Raw genomic sequence first — 16,699 nt, 5'->3', positions numbered from 1 at the left:
TAGAAAATAAAATGAATATGAAAACGCATTCAGACGCAGTTTTGGCAGATTTATATTTCTCTTAAAATTTTAAATGATATTTAATTCACTGCTAAAAGGGGAGATCACTAGATATTGCGCAACAACAAATCGACAGACGATTTTTTTCTGAAGTCAATCAAGGATTTTGTTGCTATAAAATCATTCAGTCAATAAATATGCCTAGAAAAAAGCCTTATAGTGGAAAACAAAAGAAGTTACAGTTACAAGAAAAGAGAAAAAGAAAACAAAGTGGTAAATGCCAAAATGGCATTTTACTTTTTTTAGTATTTTTACGAGTCATTGACACTTATGTAAACCATCTCGTCCCACTTATATTGAAGTTATAAAAAGGAGTTAAATACTCAAACCTACTCACCCACTAATGAGAAAGAGTTAAATCTCGCTGAATTTTTGTGAGTAGGTGAATCCCGGGGAATTTAGGCCTGTCAACTCGCCCAACTTATAACAAAGAGTTAAATCCCACTAACATAATTTATGGGGTCAGATCTCTTATAGACGGTCCAATAATCTGACAATCCTATAGTTCGTCAGTCCTATAATCGATTGCCCGTTGGTCCGACAATTCTTTTATCCTACAGCCTAATAGTCCTATGCACAGTCACTTGTCTCATGCAAAATATACCTATAGACATGTTACATTTTTATAAACGATGTAATCTGGTAAATCCGCCCACATAAGGCTTTGATCGTATGTATTTCTGCTTAATTATATTCAAATTGTATCGAATTTAATATAGATAGATTCACTAACAAATCAATTTTGAGTAGTTAATCTCATTTCCCAATAGATATCTGAAATAAATTTTAAAATCAACAAACCAAGTGGGTCATCAGTGTTTTTATCGGAATTGTGTTTGTCCGGTAAATCCGCCCATGCACAGTAAATATGTATGGAGGGCCAGTTTATCACAAATTTATGAAAGGAAAAGGTGATCTATTAATAGATCACTTATAAAGGGATTCCAGATAATCCAAAAAATAAATAAATTCCAAGTCAGAAATGAGTTTTGTTAGCAATAATATGATTATCGTTAGATTTAGGAACTGTATTATTATTCTTGCTGAATTTAGGCCTGCCAACTTGCACAATTATAATGACAAAGAGTTAAATCCTACTGACATGACTATGAGAAGGAGTTAAATCACACTGATTTTAGGCATTATGGCTCTGGTCTTGCTCGTCAAATTACAAAGCTATACCATAGTTACAGAACTATTATAATGCTTTTACATTTTCATGTATGTATACCTTTAATATTGATGTAAGTTTTGAATCACATATTGTTATTTGTTCAGTGTTTATTACATTCACTATTCTATAGATGGATTGCATTTTGTTTTTCTCTTTCTTTAGAACTACAAACTATATGGATTAGTAGATTATTTTTATTCCTGACATTTAGTGGAATGAATGAAGGGGTAAATTTGTCAACCTTTGCCTAACTGTCATATTTTTCTAAGCAACTTCAAATCAAAGCTTCTTATCTGGTTTTAATATATCTCTTTCCTTTTCAATAATTGATTGATGGTTGTCCAGTGGCAAATATTTCATGCATGTTCAGGACGAGGACAAATTAGCAATACATACAATAGGTAGGTCCTGTATTAGGGGTCGACCAGGATGAAGGATTGGAAATTTTAACTGCCACTGGAAAATGAGGATAAATTTAATAAGGAATGAAATTTAGCCTTTCAACAGGCCACCTACGAACTCCTCAAAGAGTTGTAAGGGTTCTTGACATGCAGAGAGTGTGGCACTCTCTACTGGTGGCTATGAATTTAACATCCCCATTCTGACTGGATGTGTCTGTGAATTTGTACATCTCCCACAACCAAACAGACACCTTGAAATTAAGGGTTTGGGCTCAATAAAATTTCAAAAACATGTTTTAATGATAACCTTTGCATGCTTTGGGGCCTTAATGCTGTTAAGGCACAAAGAAGGTTGTAGTGTTTTTTCCTCTATTTAAAAAGTGATGAAACTCTTGAAAAAATCACTTAAATATTTATAACACTGTTTATTTGTGCCGACACTTCTCATTAACAAAAAACTATTATAGTGATAGATAAACATTGACATCATTGTTCAGATACTCCCATTACAGTGCACAGAGCAACTTAAAATGTTTTCAAGAGAGACATAACCATCACAAGAATAAGGCATATCCTCTTCAAAACTTATTGCCAGGTACCTGGAAAATAGAAATATTATTTTTTTTCTTTACAGGTGAAAATGACAGTGATGAAGGGTCAAACCATGAAGAAAATGACAAAGTTGCAAGTTCATCAAAAGTAGAGGAAGATGTATCTCAAGCACAACCATTATACCAACAGCCCATCCAATCAACCAAATCTCTTGATACAAACAGGTAATGTACAGCACAACCCTGGCACAAACAGTCCATCAAGTCAACAAAGTCTCTTGATCCAAACAGGTAATCTCCAGCACAACCCTGGCACCAACAGTCCATCCAGTCAACCAAGTCTCTTGATCCAAACAGGTAATCTCCAGCACAACCCTCACACCAACAGTCCATCTAGTCAATCAAGTCTCTTGATCCAAACAGGTAATGTACAGCACAACCCTGGCACCAACAGTCCATCCAGCCAACCAAGTCTCTTGATCCAAACAGGTAATGTACAGCACAACCCTGGCACCAACAGTCCATCCAGTCAACCAAGTCTCTTGATCCAAACAGGTAATCTCCAGCACAACCCTGACACCAACAGTCCATCCAATTAACCAAGTCTCTTGATCCAAACAGGTAATCTCCAGCAAAACCCTCACACCAACAGTCCATCTAGTCAACCAAGTCTCTTGATCCAAACAGGTAATGTACAGCACAACCCTCACACCAAAAGTCCATCCAGTCAACCAAATCTCTTGTCCAAACAGGTAATCTCCAGCACAACCCTCATAACAACAGTCCAACCAGTCAACCAAATCTCTTGATCCAAATAGGTAATGTTCAGCACAACCCTGGCACCAACAGTCCATCAAGTCAATCAAGTCTCTTGATCCAAACAGGCAATGTACAGCACAACCCTGGCACCAACAGTCCATCCAGTCAACCAAGTCTCTTGATCCAAACAGGTAATCTCCAGCACAACCCTGACACCAACAGTCCATCCAGTCAACCAAGTCTCTTGATCCAAACAGGTAATCTCCAGCTCAACCATCACACCAACAGCCCATCCAATTAACCAAGTCTCTTGATCCAAACAGGTAATCTCCAGCACAACCCTCACACCAACAGTCCATCTAGTCAACCAAGTCTCTTGATCCAAACAGGTAATGTACAGCACAACCCTCACACCAACAGTCCATCTAGTCAACCAAGTCTCTTGATCCAAACAGGTAATCTCCAGCTCAACCATCACACCAACAGCCCATCCAATTAACCAAGTCTCTTGATCCAAACAGGTAATCTCCAGCACAACCCTCACACCAACAGTCCATCTAGTCAACCAAGTCTCTTGATCCAAACAGGTAATGTACAGCACAACCCTCATACCAAAAGTCCATCCAGTCAACCAAATCTCTTGATCCAAACAGGTAATCTCCAGCAAAACCCTCATAACAACAGTCCATCCAGTCAACCAAATCTCTTGATCCAAACAGGAAATGTACAGCACAACCCTGGCACCAACTGTCCATCAAGTCAATCAAGTCTTTAGATCTAAACAGGTAATCTCCAGCACAACCCTGACACCAACAGTCCATCCAGTTAACAAGAAATACATGGGTTTGTTTCTGTACTTCATGAGATTGTTGTTGATCCAAACCATGCCTCTTCTTTTCCAGGTAATAATTTTCCTATTTTTGATTTTCAAGTTATAGATTCTTCAATCAAGCAAGTCATTACATTTATCATGTAAGGAGTTAACCGGGCCATTGAAGGGCAGGTTTAACTCTTAGAGCAATTGGATTGGTATATATTGATTAGCTACGTAACTGTGATAAATACTGTCTGATCATTTAAAAGGGAGATCTACAAATCAGAAAAAAGGACACAAAAACAGAAAAAACACTAACTCTTTAGAAAATTATTCATGCAGACTTTTGTTAACCTCCTTTGATGGTATAGAACTGTTTAACATGACCACCAGGACATCTGTCCAGTAATGACCTGTGTTGAAGGGGAGAAAGTTTGGTTGCATGGGATGTATAAATACAAGCCATGTCCAGTCAGGATGGGGATGTTCATTCCAATGTCTGGTATTTTGAGAGTGCCATGCTTGCCATCAACACATAAGAGAAGTCTCTTTGGAGGAGACTAGGCATGATTTGTGCTACTTATTGGCCCTTTTTTTGGCGGTATGTAATTTACACTGTTAATCATTGTCTACCCACTTTGAAAGTGTACATGTATGTATAATAATGATTTATTGGAAAAGAAGGGGTATGATGTTTGTTTCACTCTGATCATAATGCCTCAAATATTTGTCACTGGACATTAAGAAACGACACTAAATAATAATCCTAACGCTGTAATATTATAATGTCATCATTTTATGAAACTATGATGAGAGTAATATATTCACATGAATTTCTGCCTCAAAATAACACCAAGCCTTTTCTAAAAACAGGAAAATACTTTCAAATAAGATAACACATGTTCATCTCTATAGTAGTAGTACAACTGTGGTAAACGTATTTATCCTTTTTTAATTATGATTGATGTGGTTGCTTTTCAATTAGATATCGACTTCAATTCCTGCAAGAATCTAATGCAAAATTAAAGAAGAAAAGAGAATTGGGAAGACAAATTTTACATCATGTTTCAGAAGTAAGTTTTTTTAAGTGGTAAACATTTTCTCTATCTGTCTTGTTTACTGATTATAGTTCAAAATGAAACTGTTTGTTGTTGTTGTTTTCTGCAAAACCTGCACAAGAGAGCTACAATGTATACCATGGCATTGAATATAACTATGATGTATACCATGGCATTGAATATAACTATGATGTAAAATTAACACGAATAGAAATGAATTAAAAAGAAGGGTTGATGGGACACTTACAGAGAACTAGTTTTGAGTTTTTAGTCATAGAGAATTAGATGGGAAAAAATATTGTGTAGCAGCAACATGCACATTCTCTTTTACAAAGTCTACATAAGTGATTCATTATGTGCATAAAGCATGGTACTCGCCACACACATCATCCATTGTAGTTGACAACCAGGCATTCAATATTACAAACTGACTACCCTCAGGACAAGGGCTTCCTGGGGCTGCCTTTGATCTGTTCTATTGGTAGTGAGCCATGGGTCTACACCAGATTTGTCTCAATCAAAATGTTTCTCATTGTATTTAACTTACATAGCCTACTTAGCCTTTACGGCTTTTATTTCGTATATGTTCTCCAAATCAACTACAGATATATAGGTATACTTCTATGACTGGCCCTTTAAACATGTACGTTGAGGGATTTCATTATCATAGGAATATAATGGCTATAATGCTTGTTGTTGGAATGAACAGTTAAAAGAGAAAGCATTTTGTATCTTCTTTTCAATATGCGAATAACTTAGACTACTCTAAATTCAGAAATTATATTGTGTGCATTTATTATTGCGATTTGTGAAGACCAAACCACAATGCGAGATTAATTATTGCAATTTCAGGAAAAGCTCCATACAGATGTATGGTTCAGGTATAAGAATTTGAGTTCTTACTATTGCGATACTCACCCAGTAGCATTACTCGCATTAATAAAAAAACTAGCAATAATTTACAGTAGCAGAATAAGGAGAAAGGGCTATTTAAACTCTTCTTTTTTTAGGTCCCATATCATGAAAACAATAAATTTAGTGTAATACAGGAAATTCTGTCATTTGAAACAATTTATGGTTATAGTTGCACTGCACAAGTCAATACTGACAAGTCACAAAGTTTGTTCAAAACTTGATCCCTTTAGCAAAATTTCAAAATCAGAAACTGTTAATTTATCTGCACTTTTGGTCTAAAATTATATCTCTTATGTGAAATTTTAAAAATGAAAAATTTGATGAACCTGGTTAAATTGTTAGCAAGAAAACAGAAGAACAAAAAAAGAACAAAAAAAGAACAAAAAAAATCATGAAAGTTAAGTGCAAGAGACTCAATCCACATTTTACATAATTTTCACACAGTTTATGCTGATTTTTTTTTTTTTTGGCTAGTGACTATTTAGAGCTTGACGTATGGTATAGACACGTGTATATAATATTGTTAAAGAGAGTGTGTTGACCTATAGATGTCTTTTTTAGGGTCATTGGGATTCTGGTTAAGTGACATATACCCGACATCTTCTTTTATTCATTGTAGTTCAATGCATAAAATTACAAGTTCTATTTTACTTTAAATAGCTATTCAAGATGTTTTGCTGTGCTGTGAATATCAACTTCATTGGTAATGCTATAAACTAAGATAAAAAGTTTTGGAAAACACTGATATTCTAATTTATTTATCAAGACAAAGTGTCCATGTTCATCATCTGTATACTTTTTTTAATGAACCAGCAAGCATGCCTTTATTTATTTTACATGTTTTATATTTTAGCTTGAACTTGAAGTATGTGAGGATGACAGTGAACCTTATATAGACATAGCTAAGAGACCACCATGGCATTATAATTGTTCAACAGCAGAACTGCAGAAAACAGAAACTAAATATTTTCAGGTAATACCTGAGATGAAATGTTTTCTTCATATATTAGGTTTGGTGTATTTTATACAGAGAAGTAGTCATGTTCTCTCTTTTGCCAGTTATATAAATTGGTAAATTTGAACAATTGTAAATATGTTAATAACAGCTTCTGTTGATATATTTTACACAGATTTGATTAAACACAAAGAAAATGATCAGTTCTCATGCATCAGAAAGATTGCTATGTTATAGCTAAATGCTACCACTCAATGGAAAAGGCTGTATATATACTGTATGTATTGTAGATTGTTTCTGTGTAATATCAAAATCTTTCTTTCAGGAATATGTGGAAAAGATCTTTGCTGAGCATGATATAAATAAACTGAGTTATTTTGAGTTGAACTTGGAGACTTGGAGACAGTTATGGAGAGTACTGGAGATGTCAGATATTGTCTTAATTATAGTAGATATCAGATATCCTGTAAGTTATCATAATGTGGTTTTAATACTCTTGCTCCTGAGGAGAGGGTTTAATGTTTTATGCCTTTCTGTCTTTCCATCAGGAATAACAAATCAAAGCTTCCTTAAATTTGGTAGAAAGCTTCTCTGGAGCTTGCTATATTGTGTGACATGTTTTTACATTCATAATAAACATAAGGAGATGTGGTATGATTTACATTCATAATAAACACATGGAGATGTGGTATGATTTACATTCATAATAAACATAAGGAGATGTGGTATGATTGCCAATGAGACAACTTTCCACCAAAGTTCAAATGAAGTGGATGTAAGCAATTATAGGCAACCGTACAGCCTTCAACAATGAGAAAAACTCATACCGTATAGTCGAACTACAGGCTCCTGATTGCTCATCAACTTCCTGTTTACCAAATACTTATATTCTTCATACATAATGGCCATGTACGAAATTTTCATCCCATTTTCTCTCTGGAACTGCATGTCAGATATTCCTGAAATTTGTAATCATGCTTCATATACGAACATGCTATACCATGTGATGCATTTTCACACCCTTCACTTATCAACCTTCTATGTACCAAATATTTATATATTCTTAAACATAACAACCATTTATGAAATTTTCATCACATTTTTCACAGGAACTATGAATCATGACACCCTGAAATTTGGTATCAATATTTATGTGAGCATTCTATACCATGCAATGTGTTTTCACATTAATTACTCTTCAACTTTCTGTTCATATCTTCTTAATTTATATTGCCATGAGGTATAAATAAGTTTGAAATACTGCATTTTATTATGTGTTTGTGTAGCAATAATTGAAACTTCAGACACTAGCTTTCTGTATTTGTTCTACAAACAGCTACATGAAACTTTAGATATATATATGTAAATTTCATACACTTTTATATTGTATTTTATATATTGTTATATTTCAGATGCTCCATTTTTCTCCTGCATTATATAACCATGTAGTAAATGATTTAGGAAAACATGCAATTTTAGTATTAAATAAAGTTGATATGGTGCCACCAGAACTGGTTATAGCATGGAAAGAGCATTTCCTCCTAAAATATCCTAAACTACATATAGCTTGTTTTACATCCTATCCTAAAGAGGCAATAACAAATATAGTACCTGGTAAAGGTAAGCTTATGTGCTTATAATTTTACGGTATTCACTGTAGTTGGATAAGGCAAATATTTTTTGTGCAAAGAACACACTGAAGAGAACCAAAAATATTTTCATGCTAAAAAAAAACAACACTGTATTGTAACCTAATTATAAACATCAGTAATTTGATAGATTTTTATGAATCTGCTACTTTAATAATACCAGAATTTATAAGTTCAATGTTAACCCTTCCACCATTCTAGCCCTCTTTATACTGAAATATTGCTGTTTCATTGATAGTCTTTAGTCAAACTTGTAGATATTGAATTGATAATGAACAGCTATGCAGAATACTATATACCTACTGCTACTGCTAGATAGGGATATTAGTATGTACAGAGAATCTATTTTTAAATGTTATACATCTTTCATTAAAAATTATGTGTTCCTAAGAAAACACAATACTGTGGATTCATTATTATTCGTGGGGTACCAAATTTCATGGATTTCACAGGTATATTACGAATTTAAAAGTTCAAAGAAGTACACATTTTCTTTAGGTTTGTATGCAGAAAGTGGTAAAACCACAAAATCAAATATCCACGAAAATACAACTATTCCTCAATCCACGAAAATTGGTGCCCACGAAAATAAATAATTCCACAGTACTCATTATTTTGAAATACTTAAGCTCAAATATGAATATTTAAAAAAGATATTTATACATTTTTTATTACAAGCCAGAAAGAAAAGAAACAGAGGTGGAAGATTTGCAATAAATATGGGAGCTAGAGAATTATTGGAAATCTGTGAAAGTATTGTGCAGAAAAAGGGTATGATTAAATCATTCTTATATGAGTTTATATAGAAATAAAAGTGAAAAATAAAGATTTTTTATCTTTTTTTTCATATATATTTGCCATATATTTTCAACTGATTAGATTCAGCATGTATAATTCTTAGCATTATACCAAATTTTGTAGGAATGGTTGTAAATACATGGTAAAGTGGCCAGCCTTCTTTCATTTTCATACGACTGCAAAAAAAATTTGCGGTCGTATATTGGTATGACGTTGGCGTCGTCGTCGTCGTCATCGTCGTCGTCCGAAGACACATTGGTTTTCGCACCCTAACTTTAGTTTAAGTGAATGGATCTCTATGAAATTTTAACATAAGGTTCAATACCACAAAAGAAAGGTTGGGATTGATTTTGGGGGTTATGGTACCAACAGTTAAGTAATTAGGGGCCAAAAATAAGCATTTTTGTAACTTCCAGACATAACTTGTGTGTTAGTGTATGGATCTCTCTGACATTGTACCACAAGGTTCCATATCACAAAGGGAATGCTTGGATTGATTTTGGGGGTAATTGCCTCAAAATTTTAGGAATTAGGGGCCAAAAAGGGGCAAAAACCAAGCATTTTTCTAGTTTCATGACAATAACTTGTGTGTAAGTCTATGGATCTTTCTGAAATTGTACTACAAGGTTCCATATCACAAAGGGGAAAGCTGGAATTGAGTTTGGGGGTAATTGCCCAAAATGTTTAGGAATAAGGGGCCAAAAAGGGGGCAAAAATAAGCATTTTTCTAGTTTCCAGACAATAACTTGTGTTCAAGTGTATGAATCTCTATGAAATTGTACTGCAAGGTACCATAGAACAAAGGGAAGGCTGGGATTGATTTTGGGGGTAATTGCCTCTAAATTTTAGGAATTAGGGGCCAAAAAGGTGCAAAAAACAAGCATATTTCTAGTTTCAGGACAATAACTTGTGTGTAAGTGTATGGATCTTTATGAAATTGTACTACAAGGTTCCATATCACAAAGGGAAAGCTGGATTTGAGTTTGGGGGTAATTGCCCTAAATGTTTAGGAATTTGGGGCCAAAAAGGGGCCAAAAAACAAGCATTTTTCTAGTTTCCTGAAAATAACTTGTGTTCAAGTGTATGGATCTCTCTGAAATTGTACTGCAAGGTACCATACCACAAAGGGAAGGCTGGGATTGAGTTTGGGGGTGATGAATCATAAGGGGGTTCAAAAAATTTGGGTGGGGGGGGGATTTTTTTTTCATTTTTTTTTCTTTAAAATTTTCCATGTTAAATTGGTTATTTCTGATTTATATATAAAAGCAAATAATAATGATATGGTTTGAATAGGTAAATTAAAAAAATTTAAGTTCTTAGACCACATTCATTCTGTGTCAGAAACCTATGCTGTGTCAAATATTTAATCACAATCCAAATTCAGTGCTGTATCAAGCTTAAATGTTGTATCCATACTTGCCCCAACTGTTCAGGGTTCGACCTCTGTGGTCGTATCAAGCTGCGCCCAGCGGAGCATTTTATTACACCTTATGACAATGCTTGGCATATATAAAACCTGCAGCTATGGGAAATATTTACATATGGTTTAATTGGAGACTATGTTGAAAAAAATTGACTTGGAAATTTCTAGATATATTTAGACAAATTAGGCTCAGTTCAACTTTGTTGTCTATTGAGAATAGTTCTCTTGATTATTTAATCTGGAAGATGTTATAACTCTAATAGTTTCAGTGGTCACTGATCGTCTACCATGTTCCATCTTATTTTCTATCGAGCAACCTCTTCAATAAATGCTTGTCTGTCCCCAAGATGTGCACGGAAGATTTCAAAGATTGAGTCAGTAGTCTGATCAGTTGGGGTTTGGAGCATTTGAAGGAATAAGGTACTCAGTGGAGTGAGAATCTACCTTAGTTCTTGAACACACAACTTGTTATTTCCGTAACTAAGTGATGAAGAAAAACCAAGTAAAGGAACACTCTCCAATATTCAGAAGGGTCATCAATTGGATGATTCATTTTGTGCATCTGACATCCAGCTATATATATTTTTTATGCCCCCGCCGTAGCGGTGGGGGCATTAAGTTTTACCCTTGTCCGTCCGTCCGTACGTCCCAAAATTGGTTTCCGTTCTCTAACTTGAGTTTGACTCAACCAAATGTTATGAAACACAATGCTTATTACCACAAAACACAGATCAAGTTTGAATTTTGGTGGTGTCACTTTAACCTTTCTAGAGTTATTTTTAATAATGTGTAGGCACGTGCTTATTGTGCCTAACGGCAGATACACTCCTGATTGACTTGCATCACACAGCTCCTGTTATTCATAAGAACTGAGGAATATTTTAGATGTATTTTTTAACTTGATATGTCTTCTATAGATTGGTATTTAGTTTGCTCAAATTGGAAGGCATTCTGGGAACTGTATGCAATATTTAGATAGCCAGGTGCTATATTAAAAGATCAGGTAATATCTTGAGTTGTGCATATAAAAAAAAAATGAATCTTGATCTTTCCTTTTCTAGTTGACCTGTCATCCTGGAGACATAAAATTGAATCTGAAAATGAGGCTTCAGGATTTAATGAAGTTATTAATGAGATCCATGAAGATACCATAGAATGTCCCTCTTCAGAAAAATATAAGAATGGTATGCTTACAATTGGATGCACAGGTAAGTAACTTTCTATACCAAAGGTCCTAAAGCACTCATATTTGCCAGTCATGACTGATTTAGAATACACCTCGACAAATGACTGAAATGAAATTCCTATTTTTGTGATATTGAATTTTGAAAATGTACCAAGATCATAAATTTTCAATTTCCCTTTGTAAGAAACAGGAAGCACTATTAGATATCTCAGTGATCCCCATACAAAAACATTAGTTTATAATTGAATTTCTTTTGGAGTTTTTAAAATGCACAGTTTTCAAAGGCTGATGTTAGAATGTAACTATATAGAGAGAATCCAATTATGTATAAACTGTGGATCAAAGACAAATTTTTATTCTATCTGGGTCAGTTATCATGGCTTAATTCCTTGATTAGTTATATCCTGGTCTGGTTTTCCCATCAAAATGTGATAAAGCTCTGCAGGTATGTACATGTATAATATTTGGTTTCATTTTTATTTTATTTGTTCTACTTAATTGTGATTTATAGGAAAAGATTGTGTAATAGCTTATTCATTGGTCTCCAGTATAAAAATAAAGAGATGTGGTATGATGCCAATGAGACAACTTTACATAAAATATACAAAAACAAAGATGTGAACAATTACCGTAGGTTTTTCAACCATGAGCAAACCTAAAACCATATAATAAGCTATAAGAGGCTGAGGGATAAAAGAATGTGAAACACTTCACTAAAGAAAACCAACAGCCTGATTCATAATACAACAATAAATGAAAAACATTCTTGGCAGACATCAACCAATGACAACCACTAAATTACAGGCTTCTGGCTTTGGATGGAAAAATAAAAAATGTGGCAGGGTTTAACATATTTGTCAGCACCCAAACCTCCCCCAACCTTGACAGTTGTGTAACAAAACAAAAAAATAAGAACACACTGTTAGAATTAGTTGGAAAGACTTGACTCATCAGATCAGTTACTGAAAGCTACTTTAAAGCCTAATGTTAACTAATAGATAAACCACGTTCTCCCTATCTAAAATACCAATCAGTACACTTCAAACAGATATAGTGTAAAGACCTCATAAGCAGTCTCCTAAAAGCATTGCTTTGTGTAATGTCAAAACATAAGTAGCAGCATGATGTAAGACCAAACGTGTTTTTTTATTGCATAGCAATATACGTTCAGTTATCTATTAATTATGGAAAATAAAATCAATGTTAAAACCCATAAAGACAATATTTAAAGATCTTAATACAATGTTAAATTGATATCCTTTAAGCATAATTTTATTCAAAGGACAAACAAGTTTATATTGATAGTATCTTAATTCACAAGATTTATAAACAATTTCACTGTTAAAATTAGGATGTGATATTCTGTTTGTGATCAGATAACTACAGCTAGACTTCAAAACCAAATCTTTGTGTATATGAAAGAATTTAGTAAAGGTTTAAAGTAATTTGTGGTTGTATTTAGTTTTATCTTAAAGCGATTTTTTATTCACTGTAAAATGGGGATATATTTATACCCCCACACTAAAAGTGTGGGCTAAATTGCATTCACAGTCCATTTCATCCAACAAATATTTCTGTCACACTTTTGTCAGTAACAACTGAACAGAATGACTTCATATTTAGTCAGCAGCTTATCAGCTTATTAGCAATAATTTGTAATGTGTGAGCATTTTTTGAATCTGTCAGACATCTTCCTATTATCCGATACCATGGATACTTTGAATTATGAGTGGGGTATGCTTAGCACAACAACGAATGCATTCTTGATTGTACTTATTTTACAGCAATATAACAGCTACAATAGAATGGGGGAAGTATTGATTATATCATACCATTATTTTAGGCTTAGCAAAAATACTTCTAATTGTTTGTTGTATTAAAATTTAAGGTGTTGGCAGGCATATATCCCATCTCACAGGTACGAGAAGCTTTTAGTGCAGTAAGATATTTATGTGAAAGAATTAACGTTGTGAACATCTTACACCTACAACATCCTGATCCTCCATCAAAAGAATGGTCTCCTTATGATATATGTGAAGGTAATTGTTCTTTGTTGACTGGTTACATTATTTATTTTTTTTAGAAGTCTTGAATGGTGCCACACATCTCCTTTTTTTGTCTTCACTTTTCACTAGTTGATATTTAAATATAATGTAAAATTTGTATGTGATAATTGTGACAGCATTGTTAAAAGCAATATACAGATTCCCAAAAAAATTTTGACCAACTTTTTTCTAAATCATTAAAGAAACTGTACTATAAATGTATCAACTTGGAGTATGAATTTTCTCCTGTCTAATTTAACTTCTCAGTTCTCAAAATATTTCATTCTGCTAAATGCAGTTTAAATTTACATATACATGTATCTTAAAAAATCTTTTGTAAAGATAATGTTTATAGAGGACTTCTTTTGAAAATGATAGATAAAATTGGATACGCTCAAGGTGATAATGTAATACTTTAGTTCATTGTATATATTTTTATAGTCATGGGAATTTTATATGCATATACTTTATATTAGACCCTTTGTCTTAATAGTTTGTTAATCAGTGTTTTGTTATGAGAGAGGCGAAAGATACCTAAGGGACATTCAAACTCATAATATTTCAAATGCAGAAAAATGTATATTTCTGTAAACATGTTAAGAAAATTTTATGTGCTAAATGATTCAGTGTTGTGTAATTTTGGAATGCACACAAGGGTTCTCAACATTAAAATTTGGGTACAGAGGTCAGGCTGGGGTTTGATAACACCCCCCTTCCCCCCATTTATATATTTCATAGGAAAATCACAACCCAATTATATATACTTCCCAGATTTATAACATCATATTTAGAAGTAAACCACATAGAATCATTTATAATATTAGATAAATAGACCAAAACACAGTATTGACAGACATCTTAACAGAAAATGAACATTTATGACCTTTGACATATAAATGTCTACCCATTGGTATATTACCTCCATGAAATAGCACACATTGATATATTTGATATTCATGAAAAGTGACCCATACCAGCAGCACGTCTGTGTATACCTTGATATAGGAATAGACAATCCTGTGGAAATGCATCAGTTGACTACATTTGGCATTTCAGTCAATGACATAATTAGAAAAACTTTGTATATGTTTCAAGAAATACATATGAAAACATTATTAAAATAACACTAAGGCATTCCCACACTTTAAGTGCATTGGTAGTTAGATTTTAATGGGAAATTCCTTTTTATTGCACGAGTGTGTTTGATCTGTTGGTCAGTTTATTCATTTGTTGATACAGACTTTGTATCTGCAGCCTTTCACAGAATCTTGAGAACATGATGGCATTGTGCACTTCCAATGTTTTTTATCTAAATGATTTTGGGGGTTTCCAATGACAAAACAAAGTTTGTCAAAAATACAAAGGGATGAATTCATCTTGTGTCTGCAGTGCCGTCTAAACTACTGTCTGAAAGTCTCACAAAATATTTCTTACATAATGCTATTGTGAGCACCTCATATTTTATTATTTGATCTAAATAATTTTTTGGGTCTCCCACATCAAAACATTGACTTTGTTACTTCTATTCAAATGAGAGCCAGTTTATGATTTTTTTCTGGCATTATGTGGATTTGCAATATAGGAAGCATGGAGTCTATAGTAAAATATAGGCAATATTCCTTTACTGTAGAAAAAATTAAATAAAACTACTATTATTGAATCATGATTATATGATTTTTTTCAGCATTTGCAATAAAACGAGGAATGATAACAGCTAAGGCTGGAAGACCTGATATTCACAGATCTGCAAATTTAATTCTACGTATGGGATTAGATGGTCGGCTTTGTTTAGCATTGAGGCCATCAGGTTTTACACAAAATAGAGGTAAAATTATAGAATTATTTCAGTTGGCTTTGATTGACAGTTCCATGTACTTTTTATGCGACTGCAAAAAAATTTTGGGGTCGTATAATGCTATCATGTTGTCGCTGTCGTCCAAAGACATTTGGTTTCTGGACAATTACTTAAGTTTAAGTGTATAGATCTCATTGAAATTTAAGCAAAAGGTTCAATACCACAAAAAGGAAGGTTGGGATTGTTTTTTGGGGTGATGGTCCCAACCGTTTAGGAATTAGGGGCCAAAAAGGGGCCCAAAACAAGCATGTTTCTAGTTTTAGGACAATAACTTGTGTATAAGTTTTTCAATTTTTTGCTTCAAGATTTAAGAAATTAGCAATTTTCCATTGAAAAATTGGGGGTCACAATTGATTTAATTCTTCGTATATAGTCTGAAAACAGATTTACTAAGTATTGCGCAACAGCACAGTGTATTGCACAAAAGCAAGAAATCTTCAATTGAATATAATTCAAATCATATAACCAATTTCAAGTTCTTTGACTACATTTATTCTGTGTCAGAAACCTATAATGGGTCAAATATTTAATTACAATCCAAATTCAGACATGTATCAAGCTTGAATATTGTGACCATTTTTGCCCTTACTGTTCAGGTTTGGACCTCTGCAGTCGTATCCAGCTGCGCTCAGCGAAGCAGTTTATTTTACATGTAGTAGGATTGTGGTTTCTAACAGTATTTCTGCATTTACATTAATTTGTTAAGTTATAATGTATAACTTTCAAAATGCAGAGAATAAATTATAAATATAAATTATTAATTTCATTTCTTTCACAGATATTTGAAAGGATCATCAAGAAACTAGAGGATTGATTGAGAAATTATCTAAATATAGATCATCAGTGGATGAATCATCTGATGGCAGTGAAGGAGAATTTGACAGTGATAAAGATGAAAATGAAAATGAAACATCGTCAGATGAAGAAGACATTGAAATGACAACTAAAAATCCTTTTGCTTTATTATGTGATGATTAAATACTTAAGTCATTATTTATACCTGAGTTTCAATGCAATAAGCCTGGTTATTAGTCCCCTACCGATGAAGTCGAAGGG

At 33.5% G+C, this 16,699-nt stretch overlaps 1 protein-coding gene across 1 annotated transcript; it reads left to right on the top strand.

Annotated features, from left to right (window-relative positions):
• The first annotated feature begins 96 nt into the window (after nucleotides 1–96).
• Nucleotides 97–16,640, top strand: LOC127727777 (guanine nucleotide-binding protein-like 1). The gene is made up of 13 exons (XM_052234894.1): nucleotides 97–273; nucleotides 2,270–2,411; nucleotides 4,745–4,832; nucleotides 6,586–6,705; nucleotides 7,013–7,153; nucleotides 8,100–8,307; nucleotides 9,015–9,107; nucleotides 11,619–11,765; nucleotides 11,934–11,977; nucleotides 12,141–12,188; nucleotides 13,632–13,782; nucleotides 15,473–15,613; nucleotides 16,422–16,640. The coding sequence occupies exons 1-13, from the start codon at nucleotides 198–200 to the stop codon at nucleotides 16,427–16,429; spliced, it is 1,407 nt and encodes a 468-aa protein (XP_052090854.1). The 5' UTR covers nucleotides 97–197; the 3' UTR covers nucleotides 16,430–16,640.
• The last annotated feature ends 59 nt before the right edge of the window (nucleotides 16,641–16,699 follow it).

Source organism: Mytilus californianus, unplaced genomic scaffold (genome assembly GCF_021869535.1).
Source record: "Mytilus californianus isolate M0D057914Y unplaced genomic scaffold, xbMytCali1.0.p SCAF_2, whole genome shotgun sequence".
Classification (NCBI taxonomy): Eukaryota; Metazoa; Mollusca; class Bivalvia; order Mytilida; family Mytilidae; genus Mytilus; species Mytilus californianus.
The sequence above is the reverse complement of the archived record's forward strand: the minus strand, read 5'-3'. Positions and strand labels throughout refer to the sequence as shown.

Bases quoted from the DNA above. Each gene is read 5' to 3' on its own strand.
- LOC127727777 (XM_052234894.1), top strand. From the start codon at position 198: ATGCCTAGAAAAAAGCCTTATAGTGGAAAACAAAAGAAGTTACAGTTA. The intron at 11,766-11,933 runs GTAAGTAACTTT...TGTAAGAAACAG, and splicing joins GCTTACAATTGGATGCACAG to GAAGCACTATTAGATATCTC. The intron at 13,783-15,472 runs GTAATTGTTCTT...GATTTTTTTCAG, and splicing joins TCCTTATGATATATGTGAAG to CATTTGCAATAAAACGAGGA.